This window comes from Fopius arisanus, unplaced genomic scaffold (assembly GCF_000806365.1).
Source record: "Fopius arisanus strain USDA-PBARC FA_bdor unplaced genomic scaffold, ASM80636v1 scaffold00016, whole genome shotgun sequence".
NCBI classification, from domain to species: domain Eukaryota; kingdom Metazoa; phylum Arthropoda; class Insecta; order Hymenoptera; family Braconidae; genus Fopius; species Fopius arisanus.
The window spans coordinates 1388155-1411627 of record NW_011887755.1 but is presented as its reverse complement, the minus strand read 5'-3'; the positions used below and the strand labels follow the sequence as shown (position 1 = coordinate 1411627).

The 23473-nt window shown below is 38.1% G+C and overlaps 1 protein-coding gene across 1 annotated transcript in view; it reads right to left on the bottom strand.

Moving 5' to 3' along the window:
- Nucleotides 1–4956: 4956 nt before the first annotated feature.
- LOC105263811 (hemicentin-2) overlaps nt 4957–23473 on the bottom strand; it is a 76727-nt gene continuing 58210 nt past the window's right edge. Inside the window, exons 4-6 of the mRNA XM_011300263.1 lie at nt 10419–10638; nt 10079–10176; nt 4957–6431 (exon numbers count right to left, since the gene is read on the bottom strand). Of these exons, the coding sequence (XP_011298565.1) occupies nt 6337–6431; nt 10079–10176; nt 10419–10638 (413 nt within the window). The 3' untranslated portion in view covers nt 4957–6336. The remainder of the gene's footprint in view (nt 6432–10078; nt 10177–10418; nt 10639–23473) is intronic.

Genomic DNA, 23473 nt, shown 5'->3' with positions numbered 1-23473 from the left:
ATCGCGAAATCGTTGTTTGCCTTTCCCCTCACCCTCACCCCTCCCACGATTTTTTAAAATTTTTCCTGAAAAGTAATCATCTTTGGGACAGTTCTTGTTTTCTTTTAAATCGTTCGGTCAATTAATTCAGGCATTTCCGGTAATGCATATCGGTGGCAAATTCAATTACCATCGATAAATGAGAAATTGAGAAGTAATGAATGGAAAAAAATCTGTTTTTCTTTTTTCTACAAAAGGATTCGTACAGTGCAGTGAATGGAATGGAAAATTTAATGAGAACTAATTAATTTCCGATCAATCAACGGTAACGGGGAATCGTAATACACTGATGCACATCTTCGGTGATTCATTGGGTCTCTCATCGTTAATACGAATCTGGCACATATGGAGATTATTCACTGATTTATCTTGTGGTTTATTAATTAATTAATAACCATAACAATTAAGGACCATTACAAGGCAAATTGAGTTGGGGTAAGATTGATTGGACGTGTGTGGCGAATTCGAGAGCGACAGGGTAATGTCAATATTTTTTAATAACGTAATTAATATCAAATTAATTATTTCATGATCATATTGAATTTCATTATCGATAATGAGAAAAAAAAATTGAATGGTTCATGCATTAAGTTGCTGATTAAATTAATTAAAATGCATATTTTTTTTGTATATATGTATTTTGTATATATGTATTTTAAAAATGTAAAAGGCTGAGCGGTTAATATGGTAATAAATGAATAAATAAAATTCTTTGAAAATTCGGCGCTTTTGTCGCAAAATCTGACATTGTTAATTGCAAAATTATTTGAAATACCGTGAAAACCTTAATATAATTAAAAGTTTCAACATGGAAAAACTAGAAACAAAGGAATTCCTGAGTTCGCAGAAGTTTTGTTTGAACTCCAGCCTTGGGGCCCCGCTTGGCAGAATTCCGGTATTTTCACAGAGCAGAGCCGCTGAAAAGCTGACTTCCAGATAAAACGGGTTTTCTTTTTTTTCCAATTGAAAACATACCGGATATTTAAGCCAATAATTTTGATTAGTGCTTCCTCAATAGGAATCACAGTGGAATAAATTGTTTTCCGCAATATTACGTCCAACTTGCGATATAATTATGAGAAGGTGTTGAGACCCGAAGGGGGAGAGGCAGGAGGAGCGGAAAAATGTTGAAAATTCCATGGATTAAAAAATTCAAGGCCCGCAGTAGATTGAGGGAGATAATTGAACGTTTTTCATAAAAAATGGCATCGAAAAAAAAAATCTGCCATCGAGTTTCAATAGAAAACGAGATTTCGATTGATGCCCGCACACTCGTCACTTGTTATTCCAGCTGCGCGTTATCTTGCCATGGGTAATGAGTTCTAGCATTAATTACCACTGGCAAAAGGCGGTAGGACGGGAAAATGGGGTGGATTCGGTATTACGGAAAAACCACTGCAGGCGCGTACAATATTTTATCCGCGTAGAAATAGCTCGACGGTTTTATTATTCAAGTGGGAGTTTACCGTGCGAATCCAGCTTTTTCTGTAAATTAAGTCTTTCATTTTTTTTTTGCCCGTGAACTTTTTTTTTCATTTTACACAGGAGGCCTATTCTCACTTGGGAATGTAATCCGTGAACAAATATTTGGTATTTCCTTGAGAACGCTGATTACCAAACGAAAGTGATCAAAAGTTTGAATTTTTTTCGGGAATTTTTACTATTGGAAAATTTAATATATGATAAATAACACGGCAGTGCATTATCGGGTATAATTTTCCAGCAATAAATTCTAATCATTTGATGAAAACGATGGACAATGTGCTTGAGTATGCAATCAGCTACGGTTGGTTGATTATAATTCACCCGTACCAATTAGAGCTGTGAAATGGATTGACAGCTTCAATCATTGTTCAATTATTCATGCATTTCTTCTGTATTTTACTGTTTTCGCTCATCCGCTTCATAAAACCAATTATCCATCACGATTCGCAGATCCAATCCATACCGCGGTGAATTCAATTTTCCCAGAAATATAAAAACATGAGAAAAAAAAAATAAATAAAACGCGAGAAAATAAACTCACCGTGAATTATTGAAGAATCATAATGTTGAATTTTTTTGATGTTCCTCTCAGATGTTTGATTGCTATCTAGACATTTTTATCGAGTCAATCCCCTGACCATCACTGCCAAAGGAATTCCGAAAAGAATGATAAAGCATGTGTCGGGGGTATCACAGCCATAACCCACATAAACTTCTTTATCATTCAATTTAAAATACCTCACACTGACATGAGCCTGTGTCACGTGAATCAATTTCCTCCTTGCTCTTGTCCAGGAAATCGGATATATTGGAATCAGTGGAGGTCGATGACTCACCCCTTCTTCAGCAAATACCCCTACACTATCCTCGCCCACGTAAGCGCCTGTCATATTTTTCTCGTTTAGATTGCCAGCGAGATAAAACAGTTCAATGGCAATACAACATAATCCAACAATTTCGATCTCATATATTGCATGCACAGTGGAACAACGAGCAAGCGCAAAATATCGAGATAACATTACCCCGAGAGAACGAAAAAAAAGGAGATGAAAACAACATAGAAATGGAATGGAATGAAATGGAAAATCATTGTACCGTAAAATCCAAAAATCATGGATGTGCAAGTTGACCAGCTGTACATGACAAGGGGTACAATACTTCACGGTTATTTGTCCATGAGACACATAGGCATGCTCATGAGATCCTGGGGATTATTGCAACCCAGCGGAATGAACCCTGCGGCCTTCCCCATCACGAGCCACCAAAACCCATACATTGTCCACACATATTCATTTCTTGTATTCATCTGCATTTACGAGATAACGAATAATACTCTATTTCTCCGTTGCGTTTTTGGCGTTGTAACACTAGTTGAGGAATAATGTACGTATACAATCTTGATTATGCACATTTTGCCGGTAAATTGGAATGGATTGTGCGCCAGCGCAAGAACCAAAACCTGTCCTCTCGTCGTTCCAGTTCCTGGTGTTCACTCCTGTGTTCTGTTTTTCGCGATGGTGGGTAAAACGAGGAAGAGAAAAGCACTGTTTGGCATTATTGCGAGCCCGCGCGTCGAGATAGCCCCAGTCATCGATGTTTTTTCGATACTTATGGATGCCACCCCTTCGTCTCCCCACAGGCCCCTCCATCCCGTTACTCATTGTCGGCAATGGGTTTTGGTATATCGGTTCGTTTGCATTCGGCTGTGTTGCCTTTTTATTTTTCCATTCGCATTCGCTCCCCACCCCTTTTTTCTCCTGTCTCGTTTTTTTTTTTTTGGTTTTTTTTTCTCCAGGATGTTTCTTCTGCACTCTTTTCATTCACATTGCCTCTCACTCTTCCTCTTATCCGCACCAACGCGCATATACAGCGTTATTGCCTCGTTTTTCCGCTTAACGTTTTAAACCTGGCCAATTTCGAATATTCGACGATTCAACCGGAAATTCGATTTTGGCCCACTTTCCATCGGGAATTTATCACCTCGGGTATATAATGGGTGGGGGCTGAGGGGTAAGGGAGTATTATCGGAGAGCCCCACGTGGATGGTAGATTCTCCTACGGCCATGAAAACCTTAATTGACTTACCATTTGGATTTGAGATTTTTTTTTTATGAAGACCGTCTCGTGGAAATGGAAAACCAAGTTTATTGTGCTTTCCTATCTGTATAGTTGCGGGTTGCATTGAATTTACATTTGGGTGGGGTATGGAAACGTCTGTATATTCGGTTTTGGGGCAAGTTGGTACACGCTAGAGTTTCGCATTGCCAAAGATTTACCGTCAATCGATTTATATATCTTTACCATCTCTGGCTGTTTCTCGTGCGTGACTTTATTTGGTAATACGATGGAATATGTGGGTATGGGTGGAGAAACTCGTGTTACAATTTGTTTGAAGTTCCGGTTGAAGATTTATGAAAATTAAATGACCTGAGATATTCCATCGGGGCGTAATTGATTTTTTTTTATTGGGTGGAATTACATAATAATTATAGTCAAAAAAATTTTGAGAATGATACGTGCAGGGACCGTCCACCCTTCAGCACTTCATCCCTGATTTAATATCCGTAATAGGAATTTTATTCAGTTGAGAGGTAGACAATCTAGATAATGTGGAAAATCATTCGCACGTAAATTTTTTGAAGTGCTTCTCGTTGTTTATCTGAAATAACTTTTTTTCCCGAGAACTTTTTTACGATGTAAAAATGTTATTCAAACGAAGTACTGTGATGTCCCTTAAATGAGCGATTTTGTTTTTGAAAGTTATACAGAATAGTCCCACTTACTCGAGCCCTTTCTCCTGTACTGAGGTCTTTGTTTATGCTTTCAAGTATAAACGGCACTTCGACTTTAAGACCCGGGCGTTCCATAGAGGCCATTGTAATTCAGTAGCAATGGAAGGAATGGGAAGGCTCTCCAGGACGCAACGCCAACCTAGTATTATAGTCAACTGTGTGCGAAACATTGTGGGTGGATGAAGGGTAAGAGGGGATCAATATTCGTGACCCCGATGCGTTTTCAGCGTGGTTTTCACACGGATATTTAGGGGTCTAGCTCGCGCCTTTGCCAAAATTCCCGAAAATGGGAGAGAGAGAGGGCAAAGTGCCACAACTCATCCTTCCGCATTCTATCTCGGCAATCCATTAATAATTCCAGTGAATATTGATTGGGGTACATGAAAATGCGAAATATCTCCACTTGTACTTCATACCGTCTCACCTCGTCATCTACATCAATTAAAATAACAATTAAAATAAATATCAATTATCTAGGGGACTGGTCGTTCGTCGCGGATAATTGAGTCTTCAATTTGCCACCCCATATTTTATTCAATTATTATGTTTTTTTTTTTATCTGGAAAAATAAATAGATGTTCGATTCTTTGACGTGGATAAATTTATTTACAAAAGTAAAATATTATATACACGGGTGAAAATATGCACATGAAAAATAAAGTGAAAATTGGAACACAGCCGGGCAAATATTTGCCATACAAAAAAAACAGGGCAATTTTATTTTTATCTCTTTTTTTTTCAATTATTCTTGAAATATTTTTTTCTTAAAGTCATACCACTGTGATTCCCATTGCTTACTTCCTACCATTTTCATATAGTCAATATTTAGTGTCTTACTCTTAGGTAATCTCTTATATATGTAAAGGGTTTTTATTTTTCTTCTTGATAATTAAAATCACATAGAAATAAATTTCCACGGTGAGAACATCTGTTTCATTAGCATTCTTTTTTTCTTTCAAATTTTCTCGTTATTTTCTCCTATAACATGACACTTATTTGACATTTAACACTGTGCGATTCTATGGTCATGGAGGAGAAGGGGTAGGATAGAGGGGAAACAGGTAAAAACTTGTGATTATTCTCAGATTTCTATTCAGGAGAATGAAACACAACTCGACGCCCTCCGTATTATCATTTTTTTTTAATTTCAACTCCCAGGCATAATAACGAGACTTTCGCTCCTTTGGAAGTTATCGAGGATTCCAAAGGTGCTGAAGAGAAGTTGGACAATAGACTTGAGATGGTAAAGGATGGAGAGGAGAATGAAGGAGTTGGAATAATACGAAAAATGGTACGGAGAGAATTTTCCACTGGATTAAAAGGCGTTGGTTGCAGGAAGGAAAATTCGTAGTTGATGACTCGGTGTAGATCTTGAAAGATCATTGAGGTGGCGCATCGTTATCTACGAACAATATTGTTATTTCCTCTCACTCTTTTTTATTCATTTTTTCTCCTCCACCCTTATTTATTTAGTCGACATCTCAATCTGTCTTCTATCACATTTGATAGTTTCCACCTTTTGCCTCCTTTCAACATCCACAGGGATAAAACACGGAGAAAACACCGGAGCATTCCCTAACGCAATTTTAATTGTTGACAAATAACGCTAGAAAGAAGTGAGGGTCTTGAAGTATATTTGCGATACGCTTTGCTCATCGTTTCTCTTCTTATTGTTAGCTCTCACAATATTCTTTGAATCATTATGTTTAATTGATCCGCAGTGAGACACTCGCTGAAAAATATCTTCGCGATGTTTGAGCAATGGGAAATTCTCATCAATATCTCAACTTGAATCAATAAAAATCAATATTTTTTTTTGATTTCCCTCGTTACATCTATGTAGTGGGAATATACACAAAAACTGACGTAACAATCACACGGATAGATTTTCTCCTCTCACAATGCATCCCTAAATATTTTTTATCCGTCTTACGCACCTGCTTTTTGGTGCATTTTCACATAGACACTAATTTTTACCATTTTTTTTTTTTCGTGTGTATAGTAATCACGGCGCATCATATTATCTGAATTGGCACAGAATCAGGGCAAGGAGAAGATAGGGAGCTGGTTTACTGACAGCCGTATTCCCGTGCTGCATTGCCGCAGGATGTTCACCTGTAACATACAAAATAGCTTCATGTTAATTAATTCATGTCTTTCATCATTTGGTTTTGACAAACGATAACAAGCCATCAGCTATACCTTCAGGGGTCAAGACCAACTATGCTAATACTGTTGTGTTTCGTCAATTAATTTTCCATCGTCGTATTTCGTAATTCATTGTTTTGCATTCATACATTTTGTCCAATTATTTCTCTTTTTTACGTACAAAGCCAAATTTATTTATTGATAATACAAATTTATTTTCTTGGTATCCTGGAGACAATAGATAACTTTCAACTCCCTGTTTTCGCCACAATAAGTGAATACTATATTACAAAACAAGTGGAGTAAAGTAGTTTTTGACTTTTAGAAATTTCCGGAACTCAATGCGAAAAGTTTAAACAAAAATTGTCAACCGAGTTAAGGTGAATGTATTTTATGAAAGAGAATAAATCACCCCGAGCGTGAAAGGGGTCCAATAAAACACGAGGAATTTCTGAAAAGTTTTACTGATGTACATTAACCGAAAAAGATTGTGAATTATGATCAATCAGCGCAGAATTGATTCTGCAGATATTTCTCACTCGTCGTGCCAATAATTCATCAATACGGAAAATTATCGGAAAATTACTATGCGAGTATTCTAGATGAATGACTCGAAGGGAAGTAACTCTGAGTTGTGTGCCATATGAAAAGTAGATGGAAACTAGATCTCGATGTAAGTGATAGATATTTATTCTTGTGCGTGTTAAGGCACGGTTCGTATATCTATAACGTTTTATAGAGAGAACTGCACAAGTTTCCATGAAGTTCATACGTGTTTCCAAGTGGAGCTCTGGGTTGTCTACTTGGCACTGATTTGATTCCGATATCGCTCGTCCCTTCCCCTCAAAATCCTCTACCATTTCCACCAAACTCACCCAACTTATTGCCTGAATTTATAGCCAAGGCGTTCCTCCTGTATTTCCTCTCCATCCACGGTAAAACTGCCTCCGGTGCTCTTCATATATGCTTCGTGGAGGGTGTAATCGAAAAAAAAAATGGGGAAAACGGCGAAATAGAAAATACCATAATGCATAACAAGATTTGCCGATTTCTGGATGAAATAAAGTCATTCACCCCGAACTGCCAATCGTTGAACTACAATTGTCGGTTTATAAAGAACACAGATGAACATCGGCCATTGTTTTCCTAATATTGCACCCTGCACCCTTAAAGGTTGGAAAAAATTGTTTAATTTTCCCCTTTTTTCTGGATCGTAAAATTTTATTGTGGTAAACTTTCCTCGCACTGAATTTTTATTTATTATTTCTGGTAAATTACTTCTTAAATTCAACTTTATAAATTTAGTGGTGGTGCATAAGATGTCATTGGGTTAGATTATCTTTAGTCGTTGTAGTGAAGTTGGCACTGGTATTCGGTAGTCTTGTGTAGGACAGGAAATGTCCTGGTAAATTTATTTTCACTAACCCCCTCTCGCTTCCATTCGAGACAGGACCCTTCTACCTCTTCCCTAAAATTTATGCTCCTATTTTCAGAATTGAGGTTTTTCTTCCTCCCCAGTTTGATGAAATATTTCAGTACACCCTTTACTCACTGCTCAAAATTCACCATCGATATTATGCGAAATGCAAAAGTTTTGTGACGTATACGAAAACTGCAGAGCCTCAACAGATGTTTCATATTTTTTATTTGCCTTTCATCTGTATTCCGCCGTTCCATACTGACATATGCATCCAAAAAATCTTGAGTTCAAGCGTAGTTCCACCATTTTCCATCGATCCATGAATAACACTCGGTATATTTCACATGTACACCGGATATGTATGCCGGATAATTATCAAACATTTAATTACTATTTCTAGGTGGTTCTTCGATTTTCGATTCATCCATGCGTATTTGTTCACTATGCTCCACAGTGTTGTTACAATAATAAATCAAATATTAGTAAACAGTATATATGCAATATTGAATTTGTACTCATACATTTTGGATACAGTCGAATGGCTGAATACGAGTGCTCTTATCCTAGGGGTATTACATATACAAACCCTCAACAGTCGTCCTATACAATGTACTCTATTTATATTTGTGAAAAAAAAAACTGATGGAGTTGATACACGGATGATCCGTGCGATTGTAAAAAATTGAATACATCATGAGAAATAAAATTTTCCGGAAAAAATGCATTGAACTTCGTGTACTTGTCCATTGACCGCATCCGGCTGTCTTTTTTTCCGACAAATGTAATCACCAGTATTGAATATTGTCCGCAATAATTTCATCGGGAGTTATTGTTGGTTTACGATAAATGGAACAGTATAATACAATAGCTTTTCTGTATTCATGTGGCAGCAGACGTAATCGCCGGGAACTCTTAAGAGAGACTCATTAAAACTTTACTGACACATTGGAATTTTGCACAATTCATATATGCAGAGGTACATTCACCCGGTGGAAATGCAAAACACGATAGATTCAGAGAGTAAAACAATGTCCATTCGAACAAGGTTAAAGCAGGGAAACACTTGTTTTTTGCGGGCATACAACTGCTAAAGGTTATAGCGTTATAAATTTCCATTCCCCCAATCAATTCGATAATTTGGATTAAAATTCATTATTCATCACGATTGCAACCAGTAATTGGAATCATTACATAATTAGTTGATTAGTACTAATTGGACATGCATAAAGCCTTGACGAGCCAATGACTAACCGATATGAATGCTAAATAATATATTATCATTAAAATCACTGCCATTACCCACCCGAATTTAAGCTAAACATAGCGATGTGAGATACTGGAACTAAAAATCAATTTTATTCATATTCAAGCGTACACTTCATCATTAAAAAAATAAACAACCGAGAGAAACCCACTGACAATGAAAATGAGTGAAAAAAAAAGCAAACAAGTAAATATTAGCATTCATGCCGATGTATTCGCATAATTAGAAAAATTTTTCATTCTCCGCTCTCCACAAAGTTGCGAAGAGGAGATAAAAAGAAGGGGAAAAGAGCGAGGAGGTTGAGTATAAAAAGTAAACTCAGTTGAAATAACGGAACTCGGTGAAGGCTGGGATGTTAGTGAATGGGTTGGGGTTGTATTCGCGCAGTCATGGCCACGATTTTCGTCTAATTCCAGGCATTCAATGGCTCACGCCATCCGTGAACCAGTTTTGATGAAGCTTTCTCTTGGGTCATGAGTCTGTGTGCGCATGGATGGCAAAGGCGAATGCTTCAGAGGCAACCCGAGAAATCGTTGTACACTCTTTTCACTGTTGTCCAGGTAAAATTTTACTTCTCAACCACAATATTTTACCGACTGATGCCCGAACCCGAGGTCTCCCGAACTATCCAGTAATACTCAGTAATTTTCTGTTTCTCTCATCCCCCGTATTCTCACGTACATCACTATACCCAGAACATGCTGCATCCGTGTACATACATTTGTGGTAAACTATTCTCAAGTTTCACAATGGATTTCTCAGTTGCTACTCTTTTATTTCGTAAAGTCAAATGTCCGGGGGTGCCACTTGTTCAACAACAATAACCGTGTTGTCGCATGTAACTTTGAACGAGTGTGCGAAAACAGCGAGAGAATAAATCACCAAATATAAGCAAGAAGCGTCAACAGAACTCTTAATTTTAATCCTTACCATTGATAACGTGTACATTGATACTCGCTCTCTCAGCGACAGTTGGCACACAACTGTAATTACCGGAGTCACTGGGTTTGGCGTAGATAATTTTTAGTCTGAAAAATGGAAGAAATATGAGCCACAGTTGAATGAAAAAATGATTAACAAGGAGATGAAGATAGACCTGAGGCAGAATTAGTAACAGAGGGCGGATTACTTCTGCCATTACTGCAGCCCTGTAATTCGCTCTCTTTGTCGTCTTCTCTCCTTTTATCCTACCACTTCAATATTTTCAACTTCTTTTTTTTCTCTCTGTTTGACTTGTTTGACGGTTTTGGTCTCATTTACTTGAACATACCTGGAGGTGAGGGCATCGCTCCACACAGTTTCCACATTGATCCGTGGCTCAGCATCCACATCGTTCTCGTTTCTAGGTGATGTCACTACCGGTTGATTATCACGGTACCACGCCACAGTACCCAAGTCATGTGGTCCTTGAGACATCACACACGTCAGAGTCAGTTCACTGCCTGTCTTCACATACTTGTCGGATGGGCCCTCAATTCTTGCTTTTGCCTCTGGAAATGAGAGAAAATAAAAGTAAAAATAGTACCTCGTAAATCAAGCAATAGGCTGCAAATATCAGGTACACAGCTGAATGTTTGAGTTTTACTGTCCCCGCGGAGAGCTTAGTCGTATCGCACGAAATGATACGTTTTTCCCATTACGTTCTCTATTTCCTTCTTTCTTCTTAATATGGCTGTGAAAGACGAGAGGGTCACGAAGAAATGAGACGGAAAATCGGAGGAGCATACATATCTCCACTCCAGTTTTATGTGCCTCAAGGAGAGCTAACACCATTCCTCTCTGCGTCAGTATCATTATCTTTTATCGTACGACAGGGACGTATTTGGTTCCACACCGAAACCTTCTGGCTCTTTGAGTGTGTATATGCTAATCCGCGAGACTGTTTGATGGCAACAATTCAGCTCACTTTGCCGGAAGTGAGCTTTATGTTTTTTTTTTCTGGGACTCCTTTGGCCCCAAATCGGCTTCTGACGCCAACCCTTAAAAACTCATTCAAAATTTCTCAGTGAGGAATTATTAGACTTTTGTGAGTCAGGACGAAAGAGAATGATTTATTTAAAAAATTCATTAAATACCGTAAATCAGTTTTGTTTCCTCTTTTATTCCGTGTAATTCGATTACACAAATTCATATTAAATGTTGACCAACGGGGCCGACCCACTGTGGCCTGTTCATAAAATTTAATTGAAAAGTGTTTTCTATCAGATAAAAATTTTAATTATCAGAGTGAAATAGGGCTTTTAGTCACCCCGTGGATGCTGGCAGTGGGAGGAATCTATGTGCTGGACGAGAGATTGGTCTGAAAAAATGTGAAATAAACAAAAATGAGGTGAAAGAAAGCCGGAGGGAAAAGGAGAGACCGTGGCGTGGCTCCCTGTGAGGGGCCCAGCGTGAAAAAGACTCGCATAAAAAAATTGAAAAAAAAAGCACGAAGCAGAGGAGGGAAAAAAAGCAACGAGGGAAAAGCCGAGAGGCATGAGAGTAGACGCGGGCGCAGTGTGTACTGAGAATAAAACTTAAAATGCCTCGTATTGCAGGTCATGTTCTGCATGTAAAAAGATGGCGCGTGCTCGGCATTGCGTGGTCCACGTTATCTTAATCCATAATTTCCAGAATCTCTGATATTGCATCATACATTTATTGTCTCCAGCAATCGCGAGATGAGTGACTTCAGTTAGTTTTTGGCGTGGAGATTCGCACTAGTTTTTCCTCTGCTACAATTTTTTCGCAATGACTTATTCATTTCACACGTTCAAAGGAATTCCGCATGTCTGGAATGGGAAATATACTATATCTTTTTTTTTTTTTCAAAGTTTAAAATATCTTTCTTTTAATGACCGAGTAGGAATTACTCAATTGCAGATAATTTTTATTTACGTTTAAAAATCATAAAATGAAAGGGTTGTAATTGAATTATCCGTGGGAATCGAAGGAATAAACTCGAAATGTTTCATGCAACTGTTAATTGAACTTTCTGATGGAAGTGCAATTGCTATTACCGTGATATTGTGTAGGTATCGGTTATTTGCTATGGGCTAGTCATTGTTATCAGGAATGAGATCCTCTTTGGCAACTGTCGTTAAATTCGGCAAAATGTGTTGACAATTACTCAAAATTGTTGAACCAATTTTGAAACAATGTAGAAGTACCATGCCACAAATGAAATTTCAATCTTCAGTATTGTTGAAAAACTCTTCAACATTAATTATCCCGGAGAATTTGATGAACAAATCTTGTCGAATCGGCATGCTTCAATGGCAGATGAGTTAAACCAGATGAATATTATCGTGAAGACAAGATCGAGGGACAAAGAGGTTTCACGGTGAATGAAGTGGATTGGTTGGGCCCCAAACTTGGATTAATTGAAAGGGACCCGAAGTGAATGAGGAAAGGTACGAGCTTGGACTCGCTAATATCTAGTCCCAGGAACGTTAGTAAAATAGATTTATTACGTTTCCAACTCGAACAATGTCCGATGGAAGTTCCTATCACTCGGTGACTTTAATCAAGTTCGAGATGAGTTGGTCGTTGTACCAACGAGAGACGGATATATACTTATACTCTCAGACTTGCGATAGATACAATGGCGTGAAAACAAACTCACCTACCTCGTGTCTCGCGAATTACTTGGTTAAAAGTTTTCTGCAGGTAGAGTGTGTATAACTGCTGGAGAGTTGGTAGTTTCGGCGAAAGACCAATTTCTCGAGGGGTTAGGACTAAAAAAGTAGGAGAAACAGACGGTTCCGAGAATAAATGATATCTGATTGTGAAAGTAGTTGGAGAATTCAGAATGAAACAATTAGAAGATTGTGATTGCATCTTGAACAGTTGTGAAATTGAAATTCTTTTTAATTGACGTGATAATTAACAATGCGTAATGCCTCGGTTTTATCTAAATTTGTGGTACATGGGGTCGAGTCAACTTTCGAGTGAATTTTTTTTGCGAATACCTCGGGAATTATTGTCGAAAACTTTTTGCAGAATGGAGGGAGATTTGAAAACACATCCGTAAATCAGTACCATTACACAGAGTTCACGGTTGGCGTTCCCCATTTTTAATCGTGAATAATTCAGATGTCCTTTTTTTTCTCCTAATTACTAATCGAAAAGGGTAATCGATTAGGTTAATGCAAAATAACACTATTAGAAATTTCTATTGAAATACGGTTGAACGTTTTTTTGACACTACAAATGTGGGGGAATCCCCTTTTATGGATTTTCAGAGTGACGTTTTTTCAGCTGACTGAATGCAGTCGATGCGAATTGTATCAAAAAATAGAAAAGTACTCCAGGATGTGGTGACTTCTTCAGAGGATGAAGAGATGGATAGAGGAAGGGAAGGGAAGGGAAGGGAGAACGAAAGATTGAACTTCGATTATGGAAATTTGCCTGTAGGCCAACGGCGAATTTCGTCACGTTTTTATCTTGATGGTCAGGTAGTTTAATCTGTGCACGTCTCTCCCTCTTGTATTGTGGTACACGTCAAGAGCACACACCCTCAACCTGCTATTGACGATTTTTCTATTTACTTTAGGGAATGATTCAAGCAGAAATTCCTATTGTTCCGTCAATTGTTCTATTCTATTTCCTATACGGAATTTATGCAGTGAAAAAAATTGAAATTCCGAACGATCAATTCATGATTATTTAGGTACGAATATTTTAAAAATATTTTCCACAGAGGGATACCATTTTCAGTATATAATCACTCCCCATTGAAATCGGACAGATTCTAAACTGCTCCCCCTCCCCGTAATTAAAAAAAAGGGCATAAAATATCGAAGATACGGAAGAATTAATTACCCGCAAAATATCATCTGTTTTTGATGGTGTTTTTCCACCATCTCCATTTCAACATCAATTAAATCTCCCGTTTCCCAGTTATACTCCCTAATTAATAATGAAACGCAATATAAAGTACTCGCCTCCCTCAATCACTTCTCTCATTATTCTCCCTCGAATATTAAAATAAACTAGATTCATTAAAGCTGTCCAAGCTGCGAGAAGTGAGATTGAAGTCACTGAAGCAGATGAACTTCTCTTAAATAAATATGATATATCCATAAAAAAAAATGTCTTACAGAGCCAGTGAAGTGGATGAAGCAACGAGTCAAGTAGATTTGAATAAAGGGGCACACATACTCAGAACAATGAAGCTCATCTGGTGAGTGGCAGTGCGGAAACAACGTGACTATTATACAGTGTAGACTTGGGCTTACCAGTTGTCCAGTGTCTCTATGTCGAATACGCATGCCGCCACGGTGGATGTACGTGAATTCACCTATATTTGGCGATTAATAGTATTCAGGGACAAGAGGAGTTGGACACTACCATGGATACCACAGAAATTGGGTTGAAAGAGGAGTTGGTGGGGTTGGAGGAGTTGGGGATGAAGGGATGAAGGGAGGAAGGGTGAGAGCGTTCACAGTGGTACACTCTTCTGGGGTGTAGAGGTTTGGGTCGGCCACTCGGTGTGACTGTCCATGTATTAATTGTCCCCCAATGCCGTCGGGTTTCATGGTTTCTACGTGTAAATTATGCATACCGGTGGCTTTCACTATACCACGTCCTAAAATTTTTTACATCCTACTTTTCCATTAATACTTGACGCTGCCCATTAAATTTTATTCAATAGAGCAATTATCCCTGAGAGTTCTTTGTTATTACTCATCTTTCAAGGAATCACTCTATTAACAAATTTATTATGACCGAATCAAAACGGTTTATCGTTTCGTTTTTCTGCATGGAGAGAAGTGTTCAATAAACATTGAGTTACTTTGGAGAGAATTTTACGCAAGTGTTACGTGATTTTTACGTCAATTATCAGTGAATACCGGATCGATTACCAGTCATCAAGCGAACATGACTTCCGTCATTTTGCTGATAATATCTCTCTCTCGCTGTATGATACTGAAGGTAATTTTTTTCCTCGTGAAATGATGAATCTCTCGCGCTGTGATTTTCATACGGTAATAAATCGCAAAAATGGATTTCACTCCGGATTATATTTCGGTCCCGGGATAGATTGGTAAATTATCGATGTTATTATTACAGGAGTTCCATCCGAATGAAGGATAGTGATCCATTGTTAAGCGGATATATATGTAGAAAAAATGAGAGATGGAAACATTATCGGCCAGTTCAATTCGATGCAATCCGGTAAACACTTGTAATTCAGAAAAAGTGGTGCTATTACCGGTTGAGAGTCACAAATTTGGTGGTCATGAAGGTGCTATCGAGAGTGCTATCATCCAAATGTTCTTCGCATTTCCCCATTCCCCGCCAAAAAAAAAAAATGATGGGAATGTAATAACGTCCCTTATCTCTTCATTCATTAACCCATAAATTGCAATGCATTTTCTACCACCTGCTATCTCCTCCAAGCGTGGTGCTGAATTTTTTTCCTCGTCCGTCTCTTCTCCTCCACAACCCACAAGTGGCCCAAACAGTACAGAAATATATATCACCTCGTTTCATTGCCCTCGACGTCTACCTATTCCTCTTTCGTACTACTTGTCCTTTTCAAGTTGAGCATCATGGCAAAGCGTTGCTCCCACAGACTGGTGTAATCGGAAGGTTCTGGCCCTACGGCGTTTCTACGAGGTACCGATTAGCAGCGAGCTCAGCTTCAACCCTACTTAGATACTAAACGGCCAAGAGTAGCTAGTACAACACTCTGCTCTTGCCATTCTCCCCATCAGCCTCTCCACCCCCTAGTATCTGTTTGCCGCCTCACTCAGTCTTCCACACAGACACGCTCTTCTGGAAATGCTCAGCACCCGATGCCACTTGCTCGGTGCGGATCCAATGATGCCTCGTTAAAGAGACCATTTTGACCACTCCAATGAGCACTATTCTAGTCCTACATGGGCATTGCAGGATTACCGGTAATATCTTTGAAATGTTGACCTGCAACTATCTTTCAAATGGTCAATCGTAAAGTCAGTAAATGGTCTGTCGCGAATAAAAAAATATATATCACAGGTGATTATTACTGATCATAAATTTTTCGTTGCCAGGGAGAATTAAATTCAATAAAAATAGATAAATTTTCATTGAGTTCAACTCAGTTATGCAGTATCATCGCTGATAAGCAGCGGATATCAAACGTTAACTAATTTCAATAGTATGTTCTGTGAATTGTTGCGGAGTTACTTGTGGAGGGTTCGAGAGCGAGTCATTCTGTGTATTTACTACATACGCTTTCATCACTGGGATGCAGTTTAATATGCTTCGCATTCGTTCTCTATTAGATGAGGGAATGTAATAGAAGCTGTTCTATTCACGATGTTTGATTCTGTAATGAAAACCATCAATTTTGCATTATATCCATAAAACGATTTAACGGTCAAAGAACTTCACACACATACACACTCCCTGATTGAGATTTAGAGATATTCTTTTTGAATTCGTACAGTTCACTTGGGATTTCAAATACTAATAATCATTGCGTTGTTTTTCTTGGTCATTCTGAGGGAAATGGTTCTCATTGGGGAGAACGCCAGTTTTAGATTCCAACTGGTTTATCTTCAGGGGTTATTGGAAGTTGTGCTTGAGAGATTTTCGATGGGGGTCAATAAGCTTATACGGTTATCACCAGGATTGCCAGAATCAAAGTGAAAGAAACGGAGAAATGACATTCATACGTACAAACATATCCTGATAAATGCATATTTCACTTCTGAATAGACTTGTTGTTTCAGTGCATGAAATACATTGTTCCTTTTTTTTCAGACTTACGACTTTTCTTCGAATTCTCCATTGTCTTTGTGCTTTGAGAGATTGGAAAATTTTTATGTTTACATAGTCACTGATCCATGCCATCGCCTTCAGCCACAAACCCAACAGCTTTTTTCGTTTATTAAAAAAGGGGTGCGAACCTTTGGAGGGAATCTTTGGTATATTTTACCATGGGAGTGTCAACCAGGCGACAGCCTTGGGAATACACTTGAAACATCGAAGCTGGTGGTGTGACATCCCGTGAGAGTTGGACAGTAGAAGAGATTCTCTGACAGTCTCGTAGGAGTTGAATAAGAGAAAAAGATACAGAGCGTAAAAAGACATCGAGATATCGGTGAAGAGGTTCATCTGTGGCTGTTGGGGTGGATCCGATGAGACGAGATGTGTCCGCTTGATTGAGAGAGGATGTATAGTTGAAATGAGGTCGAAGTTACCCGCGAAATTGCACTCGGAGTACTGACGTAAACTTCCTGAATGGAAATGCACTGATTGGAAATATTTGTGTTATATTCCGCTTGAAAGGGTAATCACATTTTAATCGTTAATTGAACTTTACGCTTGGGAGCAATTAATTTTTCAGGTATGTCATTCAATAAAACGAAAAACCAGTCACCCTAGTTTTAGCAGCGGTGATATTGAGTGAACCCCTCGAGAGTCATTTTTTTTTTTGATCCAGAGAATATCGAAAATTTATTTTTTGGTCACATAACAGAATTTGTTTATTCAATACCTCGGTCAGAGTTGATTGGAAACATATTTGCTTTTTCAAAAGCTCCACGGAAAATGGTGAAAATTTTTTGTAAAAACAACGCGCCAAGCGTAATGGACTTGTTTCTCAAGTTTTTTCCATGAATTTTCTCTGGTTAAAAATTTTCTCGGGTTGTTTTCTAGGTCATAGAGCAGTGTCAACAGCCAGCCGATTTACCCACCATTTATTTCGCACTAGCGTCGTTGGACTCATTCTGTATCATTCGATGTTCCAACATTTGAACGAGAAAAATATAGTTGAATGGTCACGGCGAGAAATAGTTTTAGAAGAGATGGACGAATAATAGAAAAGAGGTGGAAGAAACAATCTCACGAGGGAGATGTGGAATATTTCACTGCAAAATCGTAAAATGTGGTCGCTGAAATATTTTCAAAGGAGAAGTGGATGAATGTTTGGACATATCGTCGTTGAAAATTTACTGGGGCAAAGCACGAAAAGTGCGGGCCACATCGATTCGATATCGAAAATTCGAAAACTTCTCCGACATCAAGTCGAATGGTGCCTTTGAGATATTCATCTTTGTTTCCAACCCGAGCAAGAGTAATCTCCGAATTCATTCTCCATTTAATCACAAAAATAAACCAATCCCCCTTGAAAATATTCAACGAAATGAATAAAAATTTTAATCACCATAATTTCAGGTTCTCCAATTTTTTAAACTTAACACTCCAGCAGACTAGTTAATTTTCTCCAGATTTTTTTTCATATTTTCTACCTCTAGATTTTTTTTTCACACGTTCAACTGGGTTAATGCTGGGAATTAGAGAAAATTATCATTGCGCTAATTACAGGGGACGCTGGCAATACTCCAGCGTCTTCGGTCGTTGTTAGAAACGTGGAACATATCCACACATCTGCCATATGATAACCATGGTCCACTGGTTGGTACTCGGATTTCTCAGAATGTGAGAGATGGCCAGACTGCCAGCATTCGTGTTTGAGAGCACTAGGATATCGAGTCTCAGAGAAAGGCAACAATTGTGAGGGATAGGGCAGTTAGTTTACCGTAGTTCATTGCCTCCCGGCATTTCTAGTTGAGAGGAGCAAAAGTCAAGTGCAGCATTCAATTTGATACGTCGGAGTGTGCAACAGTAATAATTAGTTCAACTCATCTCATCCCTGAAACTTCCCGGTGTACCTCAATCTACACGAAATCAAATTCTAAACTTGAATCAATGCAAGAAATTGGAGGAAGCTTGAAATAATTTGAAAACACTGAAAAAAACTTTTGAAAACTCCCGTGTATTATTGGATTTGCGGATCATTTACTGTTTTCAGTTCTCTAGAGATTGGGAAAACCAACTTTCCGATGGGAAAAAGGGGTTGCCCCGATATTCCTTAATCTAATCGATCAAGAAACTTGGCCAACCCTTTCTCCAATACTGACTTTCTCTACCCGCTGGTGCTACTTGTCTGTAGCCAATTATTTCACATCTACTGGCTGTCCGATTATCCGTAAAAATTAAACCATTAAACTTTTTAATCATTACTTTCCACTTTGCGTAGGTTAATTTTCCCTTCTTAACTCTAAGTTATATTATTAATGAATCTAAAAAAATAATTGTTTTTTCGCATAATTATTAGAAGAATTAGAATTTTTTTGAGAAATTTCGAAATCGATTTAGGAACATGGTATTATTCCAGGAGATGAGGTCCTCCAAATTTCAGGCAAGTATTCCACTCTTTTATTAAATTATTATCTTATTTTTTATTGCATTATTCTATTCGTAATTTCCAAATTATTTTCAGTGCGATTCGCTGATTTATCGATAAACATTACTACCGTGGAACTCAAATGTGTCACATAAACAAGTAATGTTCCGCACGCCGTCGAGTGCACTTTTTATTGCGATATTTTGACGCAAAGAGGGTAATGAACTTCACCAGCAAAATGAAATGCTCTCGGAAATAGTGAATTGATTGGCACAACTATTGAACACTGAGTCATTGTTCCAAATAAAATTTTTTAATTAACCCGAAAGCATTGTTAATCAAACTTCATAGAAATAATTGATGGAAGCATTTCTCTCATGCCATTACTTGTCAAAAATCGGTTAGTGTACATGGGAGTCTGATGAATTACGGATTTATGCGATATCAATAAAAAATTAATCTGCATTCAATTGAATCTTTTCCGACGAATAAATGGAATACTACATGAACACTAGATTTGTGTATATATTCTTAGAGTTACAACCCGGAGTGACTCCAGTATGCAAATATGATTACTATATATCCCCGTTTGATATATTCACATCATCGATCATAGGGTGACGTTAATAATGCCACTTGAGGTATTGTACTCATTCTCAGAAGCGGATTCATCGTCTTCCCCTTTAGCATTGAAGGCAAATGATCGAATGGCCATTGTAGCGATTCTTCACCTACTCCCAAAATTTCGCCATTCTCCTTTTCGTAAGTACAATTTACAATTATAATTTCGTAAAAAAAATTTTAGTAAAAAAAACCATTATAAATATTTTATAAGTAAGTCCCGGTGGATTTGAAAATCATATTTTTTTGGAAATATTGGATACAATATCCTTCCAGCTGGATGACAATTTCTATCGAGACAAACACAGCGGATTGTTCCGGTTACCGAACGTTTGGATGCAAGTATTGTAAATACATTCCAGTTTGAGAATTCAATTCTTTGACAAATTTAATCTCAACTCAACTCAGTTGATATTTCATTGTGAGTAGCGAGTAGAGAAATGTCATTGGAGTTTCCGTGAATTTGTCCCACTTGTTTGAACTTTACAAAAATAGCAACCAATTTGTATCTATCAAGTGGATTTATTCAATACGTAAAAATTCACTCACCCGAGAGATAGAACAATACCGGAAATTCATTGTTTACATTTTATTTCGTTCAACGGATGACAAAAATATAAAGAGCACGATGACAATGTCTCTTTCGGATTCATTATTTCCATGGCCTCGACCCTTTGTGCAAGAAATATTGGTTGCCACAGTGGACACAAGCCTGGATCCAATGTTCAACCACGATGCCTTTGTCCTGGATAGTCGTCTACAGGGTGAGGTTTGTAGAACTGAATTGAAAGTTGCATTGAGTTCCACGCTTGGTTAGACAGCTCTGACGATACTCCGGGTTTTCGAGAATACCCTCTACCCAGTTACTGTCCAATTTTTCATAGACATTGAGTATTCTTGTCCAACACGAATGAAAAAGAATCCATAAAACTTGGTATTTTCCACTCACCACTCTTCTAACTGTACACAACCTCGTAGGTCTGTGATAAGAGTGATGAAGAGATTTGAACAACTTCTTGCTCAAACAGTTATTGTCTTCGTTCGTTGAGGATTTATCATTTGCATGTGAAAGTTTGTCAGGTGACGTGATCTAGCTTAGAAAAGCCGGATACTTTGTATCGAAAAGTCGAAATGCTGAGTTTTGATAAAAGTTCAGAGTGAGATCGTACATTACACTGCCGAGCTTCTACTGTATCGCAGAAACTTTGGTAAGATTGAGTCTTCTCGAGAAATACATCGACGATCCTTAAGGAGATAAGACGGCTTATGAGAGAAGATGAGAGGAGAGGCAGGATCGAGGCAAGTTTGCATAAAACATTGTCGGAAAAATCCTGGTAGAAGTGGTGAGCAAGTAGTTTCGAATACTTTTCAATGTCTGAAGCAGACTACCGGTTTTGAGGGGGGGAACTTTGGGGAGAAAGACGAGGAGGGCAATGAAAAAATGAGGTATGTGAGAGAGTAAGTCGAGCTGGGCATAAGCATTATGTTTGCCCACTGGATCAGGCCATTTTCTCATTGGAAATCTTCAAGTATACCTTCTGTCGACGGTTGTCTCTTGGCCATTGCCAGCTTTCGTGTCCCTTCCCTTGGCCACTGGATTAATATCAAAGGAACATTGAACGGTTAGGCGTGCTCAATTGAGCAATGGGAGAATTAAATTGATTTTGCTCCTCTAGTTGCCATAAAAGTCATACATTTCAGGGGTCAGATTAAATTTACTACGCCCCAATGGCCTCATTCGTTCAGTCTGAGCTTCTGTATCTCACGTAAATTAATCGTGAGGTTAGATCGGGGTTGTGGTCAGTGGATGAGCTAGTCAGGCTTTTTCAGTGGAGGTATTTGCAATGGGATTATCCCATAAAGGATATGAAAATCGAAACGTACTTGCGGAAGTAGTTGAATGATTATAGCCTCTTGTGAGGTGCATCGAGAGCGTCACAGTAATTGTTTAATCCGAGGGAAAATATAGTCCTTCTATCTATTCTACCCTTTATGGCTGTCTTTTGATAAAAAGCTCATTCTTTCTCTTCTCTGACTATTTTTTTCATCCCCCAAATAATCAATGTTCTCACGATTGAAAAAATTGTATGCACTCAAGTTTACACTCATACTGAAGGAAAAATTTCACGAACAGCATATCCATGTGAGAGATTTTACGATCCGTGGAGTTATAAAAATTTTACGATGACATTATCACTTGTATTATTTATAGAACATCTGCTGAATTCCAAATTTTTCCCAATTTTTTTTTTAATCATCTAAAAACGATGATTAAATATCGATCGTTGGGTCCACGGTACATAGGGCGAATAAGTGTTTGGTTGTTTGTTTTTTATCAGTTGATCGGTGATTCGTGGTTTTAGTACAATCTGTTGATCAGCGGTGGTCGGATACGTTAACCACAGGTAGAACCCATTGGATATTTCGTTCCGTATAAATTTCCATGTGTGTTACCGTCATTTTGATATTACCAGTAATTGATAATGAATTTATCTGCAAAAGATTTGATTGCGATTCGATTGGAGAATGGATAGAGCGTAAAAATGGAAATTTCGTTTATTTCTTTAATTTTTCAAGTCGATTGCAGACTCTCGTCATGAGGACTATGTGAGAATAGTAAGGACTTAACTACAAATCATGTGGGTCGTTCGATTATAATAGGTATACCAGTTGTTTTTGATAGAAAAGATGAATGATATTCACTTGAACAAAAGTTTTCAGGTGTCAGACTGAGTTTCGCGGTTGCTGGTTTTACTTCACTAATAATTTTATTCTGGGTAAGAGTTGGTTGAAATTAACCTCGGACCTGAGAAAACATTTCTTCTCAATCAAAATAGCTTGGTTAAATAATTCATCAGCTACATTAACTCGTTACTCGTTGAATAATCGTTGAGTAAATATTTCAGTTATTTGAAAATTTCACCTGTCATTTTCAACGTTTTAAAATATTCAAAGAGTTGAATACTGAACGAGATGTACGAGATGTAATTATAAATGGTATCATTATGTTGATTAAGTGCTCTATGCAGCCTACTCTGCAGAAAAAAAAAAACTGGTGACCGCACGTCATTATTTATGCTAGACTCCACATACATATCCCGACTAAACCGTTTACTACAAATCATTTATATGTCCCAGCTAAAAATGCAATTACAACTTTTTTACTTGTGGCACTTAAGAATTATGTGGGGAATGTTCGATAATGGAACGTAAACGAGTCGGAGAGAAAATAATTCCTGAAAAAGCAAGAAAGTATTTTAAAAAATCAGTCGAGTGAACCAGTTGAGAACTACCTGCTGATTGGATAGTTACATTTTCCGGATATCCGGTGGATGAAGGTGGGTGAGGGGTACCCGCTGATTCAACATTTCCTAAACGGAATCTGTAACTGCTACTGTAGTAATACCATCCAGGTTTAGTAGTACCGATGTTTCGCATTGACGCTTCCTTGCCGGAAACACTTGGTCATGACGGGTTGCAGAGGCGGAGATGAACGTGAAATCAGCCGTAGAGAGGAAATTCGTGGAATACCACATCCATAT